Raw genomic sequence first — 16,437 nt, forward strand, 5'->3', positions numbered from 1 at the left:
TATTCCGAGTTTACTAAGAGTTAAACAGGGCTGGGTGCAGTGGCTCATGCCTGTAATCCCAACACTTTGGGAGGCCGAGGTGGGTGAATCACCTGAGGTCAGGAATCAAGACCAGCCTGGCCAACATGGCAAAACACCATCTCTACTAAAACTACAAAAAGTAGCCAGGCGTGGTGGCAGGCCCCTGTAATCCCCCTGTAATCCCCTGTAACTCGGGAAGCCGAGGGCTGAGGCAGGGACAATTGCTTGAACCCAGGAGGTGGAGGTTGCAGTGAGACATGGTGAGCCTGGGCAACAGAGCAAGACTCTGTCTCAAAACAAAAAACAAAACAAAACAAAAAAACAGGAAAAAAAAGAGTACAACAGCCAGAATGTTGTCCATGGCTACCTTACTGGTAGGTGACAGGACCAAGGACCCACCCTCCCAGCCAACTGCCAGGAAGGAGAGGAGGACAAAGTGCTCATGTGTGTTTGTCTAAAAAGCAACCTCATCAGCGCATATGTGTTTTTTTCCCAATAACTCTATGTAAAAAAGAAGACATTCACGGTGTCTCTGTACCACATGTCTGACAGATACACCATGTGTATATGGTGGGTATGTGCTCTGTATGATTAAGCTTTTCCTACGTGTATAATGGATATAAAATGTGTGGGAGGAGGATATGCCATGTGGGAGGTGAATTTGCTGGGGGCATCTGCTATATGGGATGGCTTTACAGTATTTGCAATAACTATATTTTGGGTAATCATTTACAACATAAAATGTGTATTAATGTATTTGTTCTGTGTATTTCCTATTTCTCTGTGCATATCCTATGTAGGGTGGGCATACACCGTGCATGATGGGTACAGGCTCTGTGTCTGCTTAGTATGCCATATGTGTGGGATGAGTGCAGGCTATATGTGGAGTACATGTTGTTTATGCTTGTGTGAAGGTTATACCCCGAGTGTGTGTGATGGCTGTATTTTGTGAGTAATAGTATACAAGGCATAAACAGTGTCTACAAAGAATGTGCTGTGTCTGAGGAGTGTACATTGTGTGGGTGATGGGTATACTCTGGGGAGGGATGTGTTGTATAACAGATGTGCTATATGGGTGATGAGCATATACTGTGACATATACACAGTGTGTGATAACATTACATGGGGTACGTGTGCATACACGCCACATACGGAGCATATATTGTATGTGTGATGGGTATACAGTGTGTTGGGTACAATGAGTAATAGGTATACGTAGTGTATATAATGGACTTACTCTTCATGGTGAATATATACTGTGTAGGAGTGCTAAATATACACTTTGTGGCATAAATAAGCCCTGTGTGATCAGCACACGGTGTGTATGGTTGTGTAGCGAAGTTGTCATTGTGATGGGTCTGTCTGGTGTGTATCAGGCACCCTGGTATATGGAGGCCATGAGGGGAATATGGGATGTGTGCCTGAGTGGGAGCAGGCAGAGGGGACTCATCCTGCGGGGAGGGGGCATGGCAGGGAGCAGTTGGATCTTCATCTGTTTCCAGAACCCCCAGACCCTTGAGCCCACCGACCACACTGTTTCAGGTTCTTCCTCAAGTTCTTCCTCAAATGCAACCAGAACTGCCTGAAGAATGCGGGGAATCCCAGAGACATGCGCCGCTTCCAGGTGGGTCTGGAGAGAGGGTTTCCCCTTGCAACCCCACCCTTTCCTGATGGAGGGGAGGGGAGGGGGAAGGGAAGGCTGTGACCCTGCCACCCTGGGAAAGGCCTCCAAGGCAGATCTCTGCCCAGCCCTGTGCCTCCCCAGCCTGGTTGGTGCCTGCTGGGGGTGGGGCAGCTCCTTCTCAACTTGTGCTGGCTGCCAAGGGAGGCTTCATTAGAGTCCCACTTAAGAAGATGCTAATTGTGACATTTTTACATGATTAACGACCCAGGCAATTTGCATAGCGTGAAGCGGAGAGCAGCTGCCCTTAGCACATCCCCAAGCTGCACACCCCTCTCAGTGCAGGGCGGGGGAAGAAGGCAGCCCCAGTTTTCTCGCCAGAATAGGGCAGGGGCTCCTGCTGCTGAGTTCTCCGGCTGATGCTGCCCACCTCCACTTGCCTAAGACCCCATTCCTGGCTTGGAGGTCCGTGGATACAACCCAGCATTCTGTGTATGCAAAAACAGTAGCCATTCTTTGCCTAAGGAGCCAGTTTTTTCAGGGGTCTTTATTTTTGTAGCGCCTGGGGAGTCAGTTCATCTCGGGGTATCACCTGATCCAGCTGGCCCCCTTCCACTAGCTCAGACACTGCAGGATTGAAGCCCTCCTCCTCCCACCAGTGACCCTAAATTCCAGCATCCAACCACCAGCCTCAAGGTGCTGGTTCCCCACCACATTCCCCTCCCGGGAGCCCCCGAGGGCCCCAGCCAGGCTGGCCTCGGCTCTCCCCGCAGGTGGTGGTGTCCACGACGGTGAGCGTGGACGGACACGTGCTGGCCGTGTCCGACAACATGTTTGTGCACAACAACTCCAAGCATGGCCGCAGGGCGCGCCGCCTGGACCCCTCCGAAGGTCAGGACCCCCGGCCCAGCCCCGGCCGCCGCGGGCCCAGCCAGCCCCCCAGGCCCCACCTCAGCGCGGTCCCCTGACCTGGGTCCTCTCCTGCCTCCCAGCTGCCACCCCCTGCATCAAGGCCATCAGCCCCGGGGAGGGCTGGACCACGGGCGGCGCCACCGTCATTGTCATCGGCGACAACTTCTTCGACGGGTTGCAGGTCGTGTTCGGAAACGTGCTCGTGTGGAGCGAGGTGGGCCAACCCCGCCAGTCTCCCTCTGGGCCTAGGGGCTGGGCCCTCCCCTCGCCGGTGCGGGACCTGCAGGCCTCCCCTCTCCCCTCGCAGCTCATCACGCCTCACGCCATCCGGGTGCAGACGCCACCGCGGCACATCCCCGGGGTGGTGGAGGTGACCCTCTCCTACAAGTCCAAGCAGTTTTGCAAGGGATGCCCCGGCCGCTTTGTCTACACAGGTAAGGAGTCGGGCGGCGGAGTGGAGGTCTAAGGTGCGCGGAGGGAGCCCCGCCCTGCGCACTGATCTCCGTTCTTGGTGTTAGGAGTTAGACGAGCTCTACGCTGTGGCCACGACCCCTAGGCGGCCTCGGGCCCCTTTAACCACCTATGCCTGTGATCGCTCGGCTCGCAGGACCGTCTTTCCCTGGCTCTGTGTTTCCCTCCCTGGCCTCTGGCTCCTTAGTCCCTTCCCCGGGGCAAAGTCCCCCCCACAACCAACATTCTTACTCCCTCAGCCACCTCGCCTCCTGAACATTGTGTCTCCCGCCCGCAGACTCTCCGGGGTTTAGAGCCTCTCCAAAGGGATGTTTATTCCAAAGATGCCAATGGGGTCGCTGCTCCCCGAATCTTCTCTGGGTCTCTTGGTTCCCCCACGCTACCCCAGGCCTCACTCTGCATGTACACGCACACACACGTGCGTACATACACACCCCTTGCACGACGCCAGGGCGAGCAGTGAACACACGTGGAGAGGCAGTGTAGAACCCCCCAGCCTGGCTCTATTTGGCCGCTGGCCGAGTCTTCTCCATTTCCATCCTGCCGCCCCGCCCCAGCTAAGCCACCCACCTCTCCTCTCCACCCCACCGCAGTCCCCACCATCGCGCAGCCCCCCGCACCGATGCTCATCGAGCCCTTCGAGGGACACTCGGTAGTGACCCTACTTAGCCTCCCCGGAGCTCCAGTCTAACGCGGAAAGGCTGAGCAGAGAACCGCATGGGGTGGGTGGGGTCACACGGTCAAGGGGCTGACAATCAAGGAAAACCTTTGGTAGGGAGTGTCTGCTGAGCCCGGCTAAACCGAAACCCGAGGGCTGAGTGGGGAGGTTGACCTGGGGAAGGAAGGGTGGTTGCAGAAGGAATGATAAGGACCGAGCCCCAGAAATGAGTGCTTTCTCTTTGCCGGGAAACTAAAGGAAATCCACTAAGTCAGGATTAGAGGTGAAGGTAGGGCTTTGAGACTGGTGGATTAAGTCGGGGCCAGGCTATCTGAAAAGAGCGGTGCGGGGATCAGGAAAAGGGGAAGGAGGAGGAGAAGGGCGTGGGGAGCTGGGTAAGACGCGCATACACACACACCCCTTGCACAATGCCAGGGTAAGCAGTGAACACAACACACGTGGAGATGCAATGTAGAATCTGGCCGCTGGCCGGATCTTCTCTACTTCCATCCTCCCGCCCCAGCCCAAGCCACCCACTTCTCCAGTTGCTTCCCTGGGGTGCATGCAAACCTCTAGCCTTCAGATGCTGCAGAGAGTCCACTTAAGCCGTGATAAATGGAGATTGTTAAGTTTTTTCTTTTTTGTAATAAACTCCTGATTTGACCAGATGAAAAGAGAAAACTCTCCATCGAGTCCTGCCCTTAGGACTATAACTCATATGTGTATACGGTTTCCCTTTTTGCTAATCACAAATGGGTGCATGTGTGTTCATGCCAAGCGCCTAGGGCCGAGGACTGAGGCTGGCTCAGCAAATATTTGTTGAATAAACAAACGAAAGAACTGAAACTTCCCTGAACCTCGCTGCCGGGCGTGCCTGGAGTTTTCCGGGGGACTTGGGCTGGGCCTGGTGGAGGGGGCTGCAGCGAGGCTCCTGGACTGGGCGCTGGCCTGCTTTTGGCGCCCTGCGTCTCACCCTGGGAGTGGGGGGCTGCGGGGGAGACGTCCTCCAAACGCCGCCCCCTTCCCCAGCTCTGAACGAGCCCACCATTGACTACGGATTCCAGAGGCTACAGAAAGTCATTCCCAGACACCCCGGAGACCCCGAGAGGCTGCCCAAGGTACTCAGAGGGGTGGGGAGGGGCTGAGGGTGTCCTGTGGGCAAGGGGGTGAGGAGGGGCTCCCGAGGGCCCCTTCGTCGCCCCCAGGGGCTGCCCCTCCGTCCCGCTGTCTCTCCCCCTGTCCCCAGGAAGTGCTGCTGAAGCGGGCGGCCGACTTGGCAGAAGCCCTGTACGGAGTGCCCGGCAGTAACCAGGTATGGCGCCTCCGCCCTCCCAGCGCCGCCGGGACCGGGGCTCCCCAGCACGCGGCGCCCGCGGCTGCCCCGGCCGTGCCCCGCTCTTGTCTTCGCAGGAGCTCCTCCTGAAGCGCGCGGCGGACGTGGCCGAGGCTCTGTACAGCACCCCCCGCGCACCCGGGCCGCTCGGACCCCTGGCCCCGAGCCACCCACACCCCGCCGTCGTGGGCATCAACGCCTTCAGCAGCCCGCTGGCCATCGCCGTCGGGGACGCCACCCCGGGGCCCGAGCCGGGTGCGTGAGCCGCGCCTCCCCGCCGTCCTCGGGCCCCGCCACCGCCCCTCCCCGGCCGGCACCGCCCCCTGACGGCCGCGCTCTCTCTCGCAGGCTACGCGCGCAGCTGCAGCAGCGCGTCCCCCCGCGGGTTCGCGCCCAGCCCCGGCTCGCAGCAGAGCGGCTACGGCAGCGGCCTCGGAGCTGGCCTGGGCGGCTACGGCGCGCCGGGCGTGGCCGGCCTCGGCGTGCCTGGGTCCCCCAGCTTCCTCAATGGCTCCACCGCCACCTCGCCCTTCGCCAGTGAGTGTCCCCCGCCCGCGAGGGAAGGTCTGGGGCCGGGCAGCGGAACGGGACTCAGCCCCGCCCCCGCCCATCCCGGAGAGGTTGGGGCGCCGGCGCCGTGAGAGTCGACCCTGGCTCAGCCCTCGAGGGCAGGCCCGCCGTCCCCGCCTGGGACCTCCCCTGCCGCAGAACCTCAACCCCACCCCTAGGCTGCACATCCCGGGGTCCTGGGGCCAGAGTACTTCGTGCACTTTTAGCCTTCTTTGCCGATCCGTTATGCACATCGCTTCTAGGCCTCCAGTCCCCCTGAAGTGGGCTTTAGTGGGTGGTGGGCGTCCCTCTGAAACCTGGGACGCCGCCCCCTTCCCATCTCGCGCCCGGACTTGGGGAGGAGGCTGGCGCCGCCTGCCGGAAGCCTAAGGAAACTCAGGGCTCGAGGGAAGCCGGCTTCCAGCCGCCCCCAGCTCCCAGGACTCCAGAGGCCAGGTGGGCATGGGGAGGATGTGGTCCCCGCGATGTCGTCCGGCAGAGCGAGTGAGTTCTGTGTGATCAGACAGAATTTGAGTTTCAGCGTCCAAATCAGGAGCTGCCGGGCATTCAGCAAGTTACTTATTTGAACTTGTTTCCTCGCAGTCAAATAGGGTCAATTCCACCCCCTGCTTAAGGTTGATCTCGGAACTGAATGTGCCACTGTGCCTAAAGGGCCAGTGTGTGATTTCGGAGTCCCAGCCCTGACTGTGGGCGCTGACCACATCCCATCTGGCTTCTTAGAGTGGGGAGCTCAGAGCTGGGTGGACAGGCAATATCTGCATGTCATGAGTGAGTGACATTCCGAACGGCTTTGATGCCTTGTCATTTTACACTGCCCTCAAGACTCTTCCATCATCAAGTTCCAGATCAGCATGTTCACAGCTCTTTTTAGCTTAGCTATTCAGCAGGCATTTATAAAGCGCCCACTGTATGCAAAGCCCAGGGCTTGGGGGATCCCCCCACTCCTGTCACCTGCAAGAAGCCTCCCTATCAATCATAAGAGAGATTGTCCCTGAAGTCCCAGGCGACTCTGCCGAGCTGGAGAGGTGGTGAAGGCTGTCCCAGAAGGAACTGGTCATGGCTTTGCCCGTGGTGCCCTCTCCTCTCCCTGTCCCATATTTGCCATTGCCGAGACTGCACTGTCTGTCCACCAGCCTGGCTTTCCTTGCAGGGCGTGTGTCCTGCCTGCTTTCTGGCTGAAGGCTTGAGCCTGGCTCTCTCCTCTGGCCTGGGCTCAACTTCTGGGACCCAAGGCCCCATAAGCCAGAGTCCACATAGGCCATGACCTTCTGGTGTCCCTCCCAAGGCCCCTGCCTCTCCTGGCTCTTTGCTCAGGCCAGGATTGACTGCTCCTCCTTCCCTTCAGTTCTGGGGCAGTACCCTCACAGCCTCTCTGTGGGCACCCCCTTGGTTTTGAAGCTTTCCCCTTGGGCCAACACTAGTGGGGGTATGGAACATCACATACACTGTGGTCAACAGTAGAGGAACATTCTGCCCCAGTGTGCAGAACCCAGCCCACCTGGGGTCTTCTGATTCAGCAAGAAGATCAAGAATTCTAGAGCTGCTGAAACCCAGCATCAGCTGGAGACACACTGGACTTGAGGGAGGGTTGGTCCCATTTCATGATATTGTCTTGACCAAGGCTTACCCAGGTACCCTTCCACTCCCCACGTTCAGGGTGCTTTGTGGCCCAACTCCAAGGGGTGTCATTCTCATTGAGTTTACCAGAACATTCCTGGAGTGACATCAGAACTGCCCCAGCCAGAGGCTCAGGGGCTGTTTGCTTGGGTCTCTCTTTGTTTTTCTGCTTCAGCCACCAGCAACCCTGGAATGAATCACAACTCCCCACACTACCTACCCAAGGTACAAAATGCGGCCGTGAGCCCTGGGCATTGAGAGCTATAGTACATTTTCTGGCATTGGTCTCAAGCCCTTCATTGGGCTCTGGGGCCTCTCCAGCTGGCAGTAACTGTTGTCTTAAAGGAGATGAGGCTGAGGGCATTTGGAAGAGGGGCACCTGTTGAAGGCATTCTTGTATCAAGGGAGGTAGGAGGGCCCTCTGATGCCAAAGGCAGCCTTCTCAGGCTATTGCTTTCTTCCAGGAAGCCCCACCCACCCCACTGCCTGCTGCCTGGACAATACTCAAATCACAGCCTTACCAGTCTTTACAGGAGAGAGGCAGGGAATTGGGTTCAGATGAGGACGTAGAAAGGTGGGATCCAGCGATGCCCCAGGCCTGAGCCCCCAGGAGAGGAGGCAGGCAAAGTCTGTGTGCAGGAGGCTCCCTTGCCATTCCCAGGAGGGCAAGCCACAGCCTGGGTGGCTAGGGAGTTTGAGAACAGGCAGAAGATCTGAGGATGTAGATCCCTGCACTTTGCTTTAAAATTGACCAGCTGGAAGTGGGAGATTCAGGAGACCCCCCAGGGCCCAGGCTGGAGATGACAAGGACCTGCATTAAGCTGTAAGGAAACAAAGTGCCCCAGGGTGCAGGGGGAAGTGGGAGAGGGACAGAGGAGCATAGGGAACATTGGCAAGGAGAGCATATTTGAGGAGGAAGTTGGAGTGCTGTTTGTGATGTTGGGCAGAGAGGCTTATAACTGGAGCCTGTGCGTTCCCCCAGACTTCATCCCTGACTACTTGTTCCAGCTCTTCTGTGACCCCTGAACTATGACTCTAGCCTTGGCACCCCAAGCAAGGCTCATAAATGTTTCCTAGCATCTCAGAATCCCAGGAGTTTTCAGCAGAAATCCTGAAGTAGTCCAGCTGTTGCTCATCTCATTTTTGGGGGATACCTCCCACTGTTTGGTTTTTTTGAATGTTCTGGTTTTGCTTTTGTCTTTACCTGGTCTGGCCCTGTCATCCCCAGCCCCGAGAAAAGGTCTCCAGAACCCCTGAGAGGTCAGGGCTGGCCCAGGACCCTCACAGCTCCCAGTGAGGTCTGAGCCTGGTACCTGTGTCAGCAGCCCATGTGGGGCCCCGGCCAAGCTGCTCACTCTGGTGCTGTCTCCCTGTTGTGTCTCCCATGTCTCCCACCACCTTCCCTGCTGCGCCTGCCCCTCCCCGCCCCGCCCCGGAGTCATGCCCTCTAGCCCCCCGCTGGCGGCTGCCTCCTCCATGTCCCTCCCGGCCGCTGCCCCCACCACCAGCGTCTTCTCCTTCTCGCCTGTCAACATGATCTCCGCCGTCAAACAGAGGAGCGCCTTCGCCCCCGTGCTGCGCCCCCCGAGCTCCCCACCCCAGGCCTGCCCCAGAGCCCACGGAGAGGGGCTTCCAGGTGAGTGATCCACCCTGCCTCACTGTGGCGGGAAGGAAGGGCCCTTGTGGAGCAGCTGGGCTAGAGGGGCCTGCTCTGTCCACATCTCACCAGTGCCTCATGCTGGCTAACCTGCTCTTCTTGGAGGACGGAGAGCAGGGAGCTCTGCTGGGGTCCAGGGAGGTCCCTCTGGCCCCCTCTCCCCTGGCCTCCGAGCCTGGGATGGTCACCATTCTGGATGCTCTCAGTTGACCACTTGGCCAAGGGGAAGAGACTCAAATCACAGCTGATGAGGTCTACAAACTACCCCAACACTCCATCCCCATCCAGCTGAGCCCAGAGCAAAGACCCTCGGAGCTGGTGGGCTGCACGCCTGTACCTGTGCCTCCCTGTGTCCACCAGAGGGTAGCACACACCACTGTGAGGGACTGGGTCGCTGACGATGGAAGGGGACCTTAGAAGAGGCTTAGCCCAGCTTCCCTCCCCGCATTTTACAGATTAGGACTTGAGACCAAGTCATCTTCCCACATCCCATTCATGAAACGGCTGTTCTCTCACTTTACCCACGTGCAGCAGGACCTTTGAACCAGCAGAGCCTTTCCTATCCACGTGGTGACTGGAAACTCACTGGGAGGACAGAGGAAGGGACTGGCTGTGGAAAAGGAGGAGGCAACAGGATGTGGGTGGGGCAGAACAGGTCCTTGTTGAGGGGGATGGTGGGGGCCGGGGCCAGTGTCTTCCCTAAGAGGCTTACAGGTGTTTTCTTATCTGGCTAAGGGATGCTTCCACGGGATCCCCTAGGACTCAATCTGGCACGCAGCAGGTGCTTAATAAATAGTCAAATTATTGAATGAATATATGAGTCAGAAGGGCACCGTTCACACCCACACAGAAGGCTGCAGTGCAGTTTGTGGGGCACTGATCTGGAAGAGGCTGGGTTAGAGCACGTCCTATTGAGTATTCCCCAAGACAATAATGGGTCAGAGCAACAGAGCATTAGGAAAGAACCAGTGTTGAAATTACGTAAGTGGCTACTGAAGAATTCGCCAGAGCCTTTCATGTGCCAGGGTACGTTGTGAACCTTCTAGGAAACAGGAGATGCAAATTTATTTGAGCACAAAAATGTATTTTTCTAACAGCATCTTGAGATTAGTTCCTGGGGAATGACCTTGAGATGCAGGAAGAGACACCCTCATGGTTTCCTCAGCCTGATGTGGGGGCTGATCAGGTTGGGATGCCTGTCACAAGAGCAAGGCCAGTGGCTTGGGCCCCAGAGCCATCTCCAAATCCAAGGCAGGGGCAGGTGGGGCAGCCTCCAGGCTGAGACAGGGGAGGGGGCTGTGGAAAATGCTCTACAGAGCCTCCGTGCTCCAGGGTCCCTGTATGAGAGTCCGGGGACACTGGAAAGAGGGTGGCAAAGCTCAGGGCCTGGGAGAACAACTGAGGATGATACATGTCCGCAGCGTCCCGCAGAATCGGCTACCCCGGGGGCAGTCAGAGCAACTAGGTGCAGCCCAGAAACTTCTGAGAACTGTGCTGATGCCCTGCCCTGCACACAGAATGGGGTCCCTTCCCACCAGGGAACCCCCTCTGCACAGTTCAGGCAGGCCTGTGATGGTGACTCAAATAATAACAGGCTTTTGTGCCAGGGAGGACGGGAGGGCAAGGGGGCTGCTTGGTGACCCATCCAGAGAGTAGCCCATATTCAGGGAAGGACTTGCCCAAGCAAGGTTTGAAGAAGGCAGGGGTTCTTAGTGGGGGAGGAATGCCCTAGATAGAGTAGACCTTAGGCTGAAGGTATGTGGGTGGGAAGGCAGAGATTTGGAGCCCACGTTCAAAACATTAAGAACATAACATGGCCAGATGCAGTGGCTCACACGTGTAATCCTAGCACTTTGGCAGGCCGAGGTGGGCAGATCGCTTGAGATCAGGAGTTCAAGACCAGTCTGGGCAACATGGCAAAACCTCGTCTCTAAAAAAAATACAAAAATGAGCTGGGTGTGGTGGCACATGCCTGTAGTCCCAGCTACTCGGGAGGCTGAGGTGGGAGGATCACTTGAGACTGGGAGGTAGAGGTTGCAGTGAGCTGAGATTGCACCACTGCACTCCAGTCTGTCTAGCCTGGACAGCAGAGCAAGACTCTGTCCCAGTAAATAAATAAATAAATAAATAAATAAATAAATAAATAAATAACATACAAGTATATGCCAGAGATTTATTTAACTCATCAGTGAGGGAGCTAACAGGATGACAGAGCGGTTTAAAGGAGACAGTGAGAGACTGAAGCCAGTAAAACAAGGAGGGCTGAAATAAGATTGCTGGCTGCAAACTGCTTCTACAGAGCAATAAACTTGTAACCTTCCTCTGGGGACTGTCTTTTCTACCAGTGAGAAGTCATCTGCCATTTCTCAGCCTCCTCCAAGTGAACATCCATCCAACCGAGCAAAGCCTGGGCCCTAGCCAGTAGCGTGAAGTCAAAAGACGTCACATGCCCCAGAATAAGATGACTGTTAAGATGGGCTTATTTGATAATGCTCTACGGTGGCTTTGAAAGGATACACAGTCACTTTTTTGCCTTATTTCCAAGTTTTGGATAATTTTTCTTAGGTGTGTCTGGAGCTTAGAATGTGAAGGATGGAGAGAACAGAGGGTCACCAATTTCTCCTGCCAGCAAAGAGAACCATGGGAGGGGGTCAGGTAGGGGTGGGGAGTGGTGGAGTGACGAACTTCGTAGGTGCGGGAGGCAGAGAGGATGCTGCTGTGGGTATGTCAATCAGTACTCCTGGAGGCTGGCCTCTTTCCTTTTCTGCCCTGGTACATGGCCATGTGCTTGAGGAAGCAGATGGGCCCTCTGAAGGAGGCCACCCTGGGAGAAGGAGCCTGGGGTCGTCTCTCTCTTGAGGGAGGTAGGGAGCAAGGGCGTGGGCTGCATCCCCTGAGCATCTGAGAGGCACCCCTCACCCCGATCTGCAGTGCTGCCGTGGGCCAGGGCTAGGGATGGCTGACTGCCTTCAGAAAGTGCTATATCCCCTGCCTGCTGTCTCCAGCCCAGAGAGTGACAGGCAGGTGGCTTCCCAGGTGGCACATGGCTTATGGCTTCTTTTTCCTTGACTACTGCAGACCAGTCTTTTGAGGATTCTGACAAGTTCCACTCTCCAGCCCGGGGGCTTCAGGGCCTGGCGTACTCCTAATTACGGTAGGTCTCTGTCTGGGTCTGGCCTCCCCCGCCCCACCTGGCCCTGAGATGTGCTTGCTCTCTAAAGGCCTTCATCCCGTGCTCAAGCCTCCCCGCTAGCAGCCCCACAGGGATGGGGAGCTGGGGTCCAAGTCTTCCTCCCCGGGGCCCATCTAGACAGCTTTCTGAGGTACTCAGCCCACCCCAGTAACCCAAGCTGACCAGGTAGAGAGAAGTGGCTTCCTGTCCCCTGGCAGCCAGCCTTCCTCCCCAACCTTCTTCTCTCCCTCTCTCGCCCCACCAGGTCTGCAGCTGTTCCCATGGAGCCCGGACTGGAGGTCCCTCTGGGATTCACAGCCACACCCTGGATGGTGGCACAGACAGATGCAGGGCCAGGGCCATGGGCAGACCTCAACCCGTGAGCTGAACGGGGAGAGGCCTTCGCCCCATGCTCAAGCCTCCCCGCTAGCAGCCCCACAGGCTTCTCTTGCCTCCCTGTCTTGGGGTAGTCAGAAGCCCCAGCACTGTGCAGATGCTCTTGGCAGGACAGCATCCCAGGGAGGTGCTGGGATTCTGGGCCTCACTGTCTGGGTCTTGGTTCCTCTGAAAGAGATGGATCTTGTGCAGACCAGGGATGTTGAGTGAGGGGAGCATGGGATGGGGACCGTGGGAAAGAGGACAGCTCAGGGAGAAGTGACCTGGAAAGGTCCTGTTTGCATCTGACCCATCTCAACTGGCCCAGCATCCCAACTTCTCTGCAGCGAAAGGGTGGTGCCCCGCAGCCTCGGGAGGCCTGCCCAGGCTCCCGTGGAGCTTCCAACAGCTGCTTGGCCCCGCAGCTGCCCCCACTTCCTTTGAGACCTGCACTCTCATGCTTGCCGCATCATGCCTCCCTGTGGGGGCTTTGGGCATGGAGGAGGCAGAAGAGAGGGTGCCAGGCCTCCTGTATTTGGGGTCTTCCCCCAGTGGATGTCTCATGGACTCTGGCCCCACACACTCACGATGACTCTGGCTGGCCCCATGCAGCGGGCCCAGCCGCCCCCCAGGTGGTCTCACATTCTGCTCTGCTAAGTTTGGAGAAAACAGAACAATAAACCAGATGCAGGTGGTGCCCGCCCGGCCTCTCACCTGCCTCCTTGGTGTGAGTTTGCTTTTCTTAGCAGTTCAGCAGCTCTAGGGGAGGCTCCATACCCTGCCCCCGGGGAGCCCTCTTGCGCCTTGGGCTTTTTAAGCAGCCCCAGAGTTCGACTAAAGCAAGTATTCCCTGCCCCACGTCTGTTCTTGGGGACTGTTGGGGGAGGGGGAGCAGGCTAGCAGGCCTGAGCTCTGCCTGGGAGCATAATAGGGCCACTGAGGACTCAGCTGCCCAGCTCTCTAGTCAAGATCAAAGTGGTGGTTGTCAGGACATTGCTGAGAACCAGGACAGACCAAACCAAATATGACCCAGATGTACAGAGGCTCAGAAATTAGATCCAATCCAACACAGAGGCTGCAGGGCCACGCCTGGGCTGGGTGGGGCAGCTTGTTGCTCCCAGGGCTGTTTATCTGAGCCACACCCCAATCCCATCCCACGGCCCCCACCCCCAGGCCTAGGCACCTTATGGCTCACCTGCCTCAGAGTTTGGGTGGAAGGAGGGTAAGGAGGCAAGATTCCTATGCCCATCCACTCCACCACCCACCCCTCTAGGATGAGTCCCAGTTGTCCCCCTGAGATATGTCCCCTGGAGGATGGTCTGGCTGTCTGACCCTGAAAGCCACTTTTTCGACCCATGATCCGGTGAGCCCCGTGTCTAGCCCCAGGCCTCAGGCTTTCCTCTTTCTCTTCCTGGCCCTGCTCCTGGGCTCTGGCCTCTGGACACCCTGGCCCTTTCAACCCGTGCGTCCACGACCTGCAAATGCAGCCTTCTGGACAGGCACACTTGCCAGGGCACATGGGCTGGTCCTGTCTTTCAGAGGCCTCTACTTCTTTCTCTGGTGTTCTTGGCTAGCACCTGGGATTCATCTCTCCTGGACACAGGGCAAGAGGTCATGCTGCCTTCTGGTCATCCTGTCCCATTCTCAGTGCTTGCGTGGCCTCCCACTCAGAGCACCAAAGCCTTCCTGCCCACGCCCTGCTTTATTTGGCTCTGAGCAGCTCCCATTGCCCAGGGCCCTCCCAGCTGAGGCCCTGCAAAGTTCTAATCTGCACTGAACACAGGTGATAACTGGATAGTGGTCACACTCTGGTTCCCAGGATGGGTCAGGTGCCATGGTGGATATAAATGAGACATGATGTCTGTCCCTAACAATCCCACAGTGCTGCTCAGGCCACCATTTGAGTCCACACTGTCCTTTTCCTTCATCCACAGCAGACATAGCTAACCAGTTACCATGTTTGCAATGGCCTGGATTGTGCCTCCCTAAAATCCATATGTTGAAGCATTAACCTCCCATGTGACTGTATTGAGGATGGAGCCTTTAAGGAGGTGATTAAGGTTGGACGAGGTCATCAGAGTAGAGTCTTGATCCAATAGAAGTTGTGCTCTTATAAGAAGAGGAAGAGACACCAGAGTGCGCTCTCTCTGTCAGGTAAGGACACAGAGAAGGCAGCCGTCTGCAAACCAGGAAGAGAGCCCTCACCAGGAATCAAATCAACTGGCACCTTGGCCTGTGACTTGCGGCCTCTAGGACTGTAAGAAAGCAAAATTCTGTGGTTTGAGCCACCCAGTCCATGGTATTTTGTTATGGTAGCCCAAGCAAACTAATACAACATTTTTTTTTCCATCTGTGAGCTGAGGGCTGCCTCCAGGAAATTAACCCTTTAGTGTTTCTGGCCTGCCCCTCCCACCTACACGGAGGAAAAATCACCAGTTAGGCTTTGTTGTAGAATATTGTCAGCAAATTCTGGGACAGTAATCTGAGATGATGTGGACAGGGCACCAAGAGCCTCTGCTATGCCACAAAACCACCGTGATGACAGAATCATTTTCAACGAAGCTACTGATCAGAGTTGTTATTTGAGATGAAAACTATTAGCCAAGTCAGTATCACACCAGGCCTTCTTGTAGTCTATAATCAGTGAGGAGCAAGTCAAACTGCTGACCATGAGTCAGTAAAAGACCGGCCCACCAGCAAACCGGGGCCTGTGTCTGGGTCTGCGGCACCTTCTGCAAAGCAACTGGGGCATCTTCTGGGCCTTGCAAATGGAACACCTTTCAGACTTCCCACATCCTGTAGTCAAAGAGGTTCCATTCTCAATAGCACCAGCAATACTCAGTCTGAGGATGACATTAAGCCAAGTGGCAGAAACTTGGCCTTGAGCTTACATAAATCTGTAGTGGAGACCCACTACCCAATAAATGCTATCAAATGACCAGGTCTTAGTTTAGCTCAGTCCTGAGGCCTTGCACACAAGTAGAATTGATTGGCTCATTGGCATTCATCCCTACAGAGCCTGGATATCCCAGACCAGTGATGAAAATCCTAACCTTAGCTCCAATTCCTATGTGAATATTGGTCAGGGTGGGATCATTCGCCTGGAATAGAAGTTGTCTTCATTTCAGTTCCCCCAGCAGCAGACCTTGGGACAGGAGGTGGGTCCAGATGGTTTATTTGGGCAACAATCGCAGAAGGCACCAGTCAGGGGAGCAGGGAGGGGAGGCAGCAGAAAGAAGGAAGCCCAATACAGAGTGCTACTGAGCACGCTACTACTGTGGGTTTTTCTGAAGCTTAATCCCAGCTGGGAGCTCTGGGAGGCTATAAAATGCATACCTCAGGAATTTCGCACCTGAGGAGTGAGGCAGCTGGGGTACTTATACACTAATTCTCATCAGTCAGTGGTTAGGGCTTCTGGATGGAGTGGGAGGGCAGCACTAGCTTTCTGGCACCTCCAGTCTTCCCCACAGGTGGTAAAACAGTCCCAGTAGCTACAGAAAACACTCAGACAAAGAGAAGCAGGAGCTGACAGTTGGAATCAGACAGGAGTACACAGAGGAGGTACAGATGAGGGGATGTGGGTGGGGCACATACCTGGAGGTAGTCCCTGGCAGTCATCCAGGGGAAGATGTTTTTTTCTACTTAAAGTTTGGAGTAGGCATGGATTTTTCCTATATCTGCAGATCCCACCTCTACCTGGGACCAGGTGACAAAAACTGCCCAGGCTATTTCTTGTTGAAGTACCAAGATGCCAGGTGACAAAGGGGTCGCTCTCAGCGTCAGCCCACCCCCAGGCTTCTAATGGGGGTGGGAGTAGAAAGGGCATCAGACGCTTGGCTGCTCACCGTTCAGAGAGAGTGCATCTCCAGTAAGTCCTCTGCTTTCCTCTTACAAATTTTTCCCAGCAGAACCAGGCTGCTGCACTTTGCATCTGACCCTGGGGACCAGAGAGCTTCTGAGGCTACATTTTGGCTCAGACAGGACCCGCTATAGACAGGTCTCGCTGGCTCAAGAGAAGCCAGGCAGCAGC

General features: G+C 56.2%; 1 protein-coding gene across 3 annotated transcripts in view; it reads left to right on the forward strand.

The window, feature by feature from the left end:
- Nucleotides 1-12,414, forward strand: part of EBF4 (EBF family member 4) — a 66,584-nt gene extending 54,170 nt beyond the window's left edge. Inside the window, exons 8-18 of one of the 3 annotated variants that reach the window (XR_008674369.2) lie at nt 1,564-1,645; nt 2,416-2,533; nt 2,635-2,768; nt 2,862-2,988; nt 4,713-4,801; nt 4,930-4,995; nt 5,094-5,271; nt 5,365-5,553; nt 8,758-8,839; nt 11,939-12,014; nt 12,298-12,414. Coding sequence is in view for 2 of the 3 variants with exons in the window: in XM_031005033.3 (XP_030860893.2) it covers nt 1,564-1,645; nt 2,416-2,533; nt 2,635-2,768; nt 2,862-2,988; nt 4,713-4,801; nt 4,930-4,995; nt 5,094-5,271; nt 5,365-5,553; nt 8,642-8,839; nt 11,939-12,009 (1,252 nt within the window). In the remaining variant the exon portion in view is untranslated. Of the gene's footprint in view, nt 1-1,563; nt 1,646-2,415; nt 2,534-2,634; nt 2,769-2,861; nt 2,989-4,712; nt 4,802-4,929; nt 4,996-5,093; nt 5,272-5,364; nt 5,554-7,378; nt 8,840-11,938; nt 12,015-12,297 lie in introns of those variants that run through there. The other 2 variants (XM_031005033.3, XM_055372430.2) reach the window with 2 other exon arrangements.
- The last annotated feature ends 4,023 nt before the right edge of the window (nt 12,415-16,437 follow it).

Source organism: Gorilla gorilla, chromosome 21, assembly GCF_029281585.2.
Source record: "Gorilla gorilla gorilla isolate KB3781 chromosome 21, NHGRI_mGorGor1-v2.1_pri, whole genome shotgun sequence".
NCBI lineage: Eukaryota > Metazoa > Chordata > Mammalia > Primates > Hominidae > Gorilla > Gorilla gorilla.